The 4,022-nt window shown below is 40.6% G+C and overlaps 1 protein-coding gene across 3 annotated transcripts in view; it reads right to left on the bottom strand.

Moving 5' to 3' along the window:
- Positions 1-4,022, bottom strand: part of LOC106820690 — a 15,656-nt gene that overhangs the window by 3,616 nt on the left and 8,018 nt on the right. For all 3 annotated transcript variants that reach the window (XM_014825193.1, XM_014825192.1, XM_014825195.1), the window contains 7 exons: positions 3,488-3,678; positions 3,154-3,264; positions 2,673-2,842; positions 2,167-2,281; positions 1,817-1,943; positions 1,321-1,513; positions 103-361 (listed from right to left, as the gene is read on the bottom strand). In XM_014825193.1, the coding sequence (XP_014680679.1) occupies positions 103-361; positions 1,321-1,513; positions 1,817-1,943; positions 2,167-2,281; positions 2,673-2,842; positions 3,154-3,264; positions 3,488-3,610 (1,098 nt within the window). In that variant the 5' untranslated portion in view covers positions 3,611-3,678. The remainder of the gene's footprint in view (positions 1-102; positions 362-1,320; positions 1,514-1,816; positions 1,944-2,166; positions 2,282-2,672; positions 2,843-3,153; positions 3,265-3,487; positions 3,679-4,022) is intronic.

Below are 4,022 nucleotides of genomic sequence, written 5' to 3'. Positions count from 1 at the left end.
TTTCAAATATAGTTCTCTCTCTCTCTCTCTCTCTCTCTCTCTCTATATATATATATATATACATATATCATAATACTGTGCAACAATTAAGTGGAGAGTTACCTCTGTAAACCAATACAAGAGGGCTGCGCAGCGTTTGTGCGTCGCGTCGTAGCACTGCAGTGCGTGCGCGTGTCGCTCTGCCGACTGCATGTCCGTGAACACGTAGTGCGCCGCGCGCCCCAACGTGTCCAGCTCCTCTGGCCCGCAGTACGGAAACGTGATGCCCTCCAGCTGCTGGTCGGCCGTCCGCAGGTTCTGTATGGCTGCGACGACGTAGTTCCGCACCTCCGTCACGAGATGCGTCTTTCGCTGCAGGTTGCTGGAGAGAAGCAGAGTAAAAGTAAATTCGCACGCCCACAGGAGTGTGCGGCTTTCCGCTCGCGAAGTATAATGCAATCTAATTACATTGTCGTTACAAGGTCTCTGTACAGCATTTTAATTATTTATAGCATCAACCGATACCATAATGCTCGCTCACTGCGCGGGAGGCAACCCGGGGCAACCAGCCTGTTTCAATACCAGTAACCAATAGCTACGTGCAATCAATATTTAGAAGGGCACCCATGTACACATTCTAGGTCCACGGCTCCTTACAGCTGACGAAATGTTAATGATGAGATCGTATCTTGAACCCCGATACCTGTCCAGTTTTTGCTCATTCACGTGCATATTAATTGTTGAAATTAGTTAAACAAATATCTGATGATGACCTTGATCTGGCGAGATTGGTGGGTTATAGATCTTTTCATGCTGAGAATTGCCTGGTGCAAGAGTGGCAAAGGGTTTCTACCATAATTTTGTTAAATCTTGAAGTTAAGCAACCTTACACCCCGTGATGTAAACAGTGTCAGTAATCTTTGTGGATTGCATAATCTAATTATATTTTGCATCTTATTGATGAATTCTCAGTATATTAAAACGAAATTCAGAAGATTTCAATTTTATTAGGTTAAGCTAAGAATACAGATGAAAAGGTCTATTACAACAGTTTTATATCAATACAAACGTCTATCCATTCATCCATCCATCCATCAACCCACCCATCAACCCACCCATCAATCCATCCATCCATCCATCCATCCTTCCACCCAGCCATTCATCCATCCATCAATCTACCCATCCATCCATCCATCCATCCACCCATTCATCCATCAATCCATTTATTCGTTTATTGATCGATCGACCGACCTACCTACCCATCCATCCACATACGCACAACCGAATAGGCATCGGCAACAATTTTCAGATGGATTCCCCCAAGTTACGGGACGGACGTACGTTTCCGACGAAGATTCCTGCCAGCGTCGGACGGCGAAGGCGAGCTGGTTGCAGGCGTGGTGGCTCATCATGCGCGCCGTCTGCCAGTTGTATCGCGTCAGGTCCATGCGCCGCTGCTGCTCTTTCAGCAGGCTCAGCTCCGACTCCAGCTGGTCCTCCTGCTCGCTGCCGTACTCCCCGTCGAATATCTTGCCTGGAAAAGTTCGCGAGGTCGGCGTATCGGTGATTGCGTACCTAATGGGTGGGTGAATTAGTGACGCAGGTGTGCGCGTCGTTAAATGTGTAATAACATCGCGTGTTGAAGGGACACCGTGCCCTAGCAACAACGCAGGCACAAAGAGCAGCTAGAACGTGGTGGAGCGAGTGGGGACTATTATTACCTGCAGATAGAATGTTATAATAATAAATGAACATACGTAATAGGGAACTATGAATATAAAGTAGATAATAATCTTTAAAAAAAGTAAAATTGTCCATGCAGTAAGGATAGTGCTACCTAATATCTCATCTTGCTCTCTATGCAGTGTTTCCACTTCATTATTTTCGGCATGCAACTGTTGTATTTCCAAATTCAGGGTCTCAATTTGTTTTAGTGCCACATCCAGTTCCTTTTTGGCCATTTCCTAATAACAAAATTGGGACAGTATACAGTTGCTAAATATTTAGAAATGCACCGAAAATGTAACTGAAGTGCCAGTAGACAACAAAAATAACTGTGTGCTATTTAACCAAGAGTAGACATAGCATCACAACTGTAGAATACGTAATATGCGTGCATATATGCACGAACAAACATAAGGGCACGCACACATCGGATTCAAGAAGTGATCATGGTGTATTACATACCACTTTGTTGAGTGCTTCCATATATTCCTCCTGTTCAGTAGTAAATTCTTTACTGCTGGACGAGTTCTCCTTGAGATATGCTTGAAGATTGTCAACATCTGCTTTTTCTTTCAACCTATGAAATGACAGAAATAGATTGTTCCTATATGCTCTGTGGCATTTTGGAGAGAGTACAGAACAATGAGGAGATAAAATTGGTTCTATAGGATAATACATAATCATCTATGTTATGTTTTACTGTTGATCTCAACAAATGTGTGCACTTCCCACTTTTCATTAAATGCACAGAGAACTCACTTATTTCGGGTTTACCTCCATTTATAAAGGATCATTGTTAACCCTCTCATGCCACATAGTCACTAATAGATATCCTCACGAATATATATATATATCTACATATATAATATATCTTTCCATCCAGTATATCCCCTTGAATTCTTCATTAATTTATTTATACTCGATCATCAATTATAGCGATCACATAGCTATGTATTATCCTTACGTACATCTGTTGAGTGGCCAGCTCATGTTGTGTGGTGAGTTTTTCTATGTTATTCGTCACACTTTTCTGGAGTTTAGTTTTCATCACAAGAGCACTGGCTGTGTTCTTGGTGTCTAAGAGCTTTAGCTGTCGAACAATCTCCAGGTATCTCTGTATCACTTCTATGCTAATGTCCTTTGAGTTCATCAACAGGCAGACAATACATAAGATTTTTGTTGTTATTCTACAATACCTGGGGCATGACGAACAAACTTTATTACCTGATCTACACCATATAGGGAATCTCCCTCTTGTGAATATATTCGAACTTGTAAATTGTGTTTCAATGTTTATTTTATTACATATACATGTGATTTATAAACCGTGACCTTCATATAAACAAAATATACTACGCTTCTCTAAGTTCTTTCCTTGAATGACATTTTGAAAGCAATTATGCTGAAACTCGGAGACACCCTGTATTAATTAGCATTATTCCCACTTACCTTATCAGCTTTGGCCTCGCTCTGTGCCTCTGCTGTGTTAGCATTACCAGAACCAGAAACGCTATTTCTCTGATCCTCGGTGGGATATTTTTGCCACTGCTGCTTTGGAAACTGTCAAAAGGTTATCAGAAAAACCGATGAAACTAACAGTTTCAAAAGCTGACGTTTTATTTCATTAATATTTTAACAACTTCATATCATATACTCAATATCTGGTGCTCACAAGAACATGGAGTTTAAGTTAACTAATGGCATTGGCACTGACAGGAAAATTGGCTATACTATATATATGCAGAGTTTTACAGTTCACTGAAAGGAAAATGAAAACACTTACACCATTTTCACCAGGTATGTCAGAACTCTTTAAATTTGTCCCTTGTCTTCCGTTTTGAGCGGGCTGGCCATTTCGATATCCAGAATACATATCCTGTTGTGGTGTGGTGTTTGAGCAGCCCATCTCCTAACATATGGTCTGTGTATAACTGATATATATGTGCTTTGTGTGTATCCTCTTACATTTACAACCTATAAATGAGGGAAATGAAGTATTCGCTTACAACCTATAGGCCTATAAGATTAAAAATAAAGGCTTCCATACTATATCAAGCCATTTCAGGAGATAATATATATGCCACCATAATCATATATGTATGAATCTAAATTAGGGTCACTGTGGGTATTTTCGTTGCGGAGATGTTACAATTTAATAATAGGACAGCTACAATTGCCACTGCCATTACATAGTCTTCATTTAATGAATGTAGATGAAGCTTAATAAGTTCTGCAGACTGACAGTGACATTACTTCTCTCTATAGTTACTAAGTATACATATATATATAGCCGTTAGCTTCTACTAGAGCTCATAGGG

The sequence above is a fragment of the Priapulus caudatus genome, unplaced genomic scaffold (genome assembly GCF_000485595.1).
Source record: "Priapulus caudatus unplaced genomic scaffold, Priapulus_caudatus-5.0.1 Scaffold43, whole genome shotgun sequence".
In the NCBI taxonomy this organism is placed as follows: domain Eukaryota; kingdom Metazoa; phylum Priapulida; class Priapulimorpha; order Priapulimorphida; family Priapulidae; genus Priapulus; species Priapulus caudatus.
The sequence above is the reverse complement of the archived record's forward strand: the minus strand, read 5'-3'. Positions and strand labels throughout refer to the sequence as shown.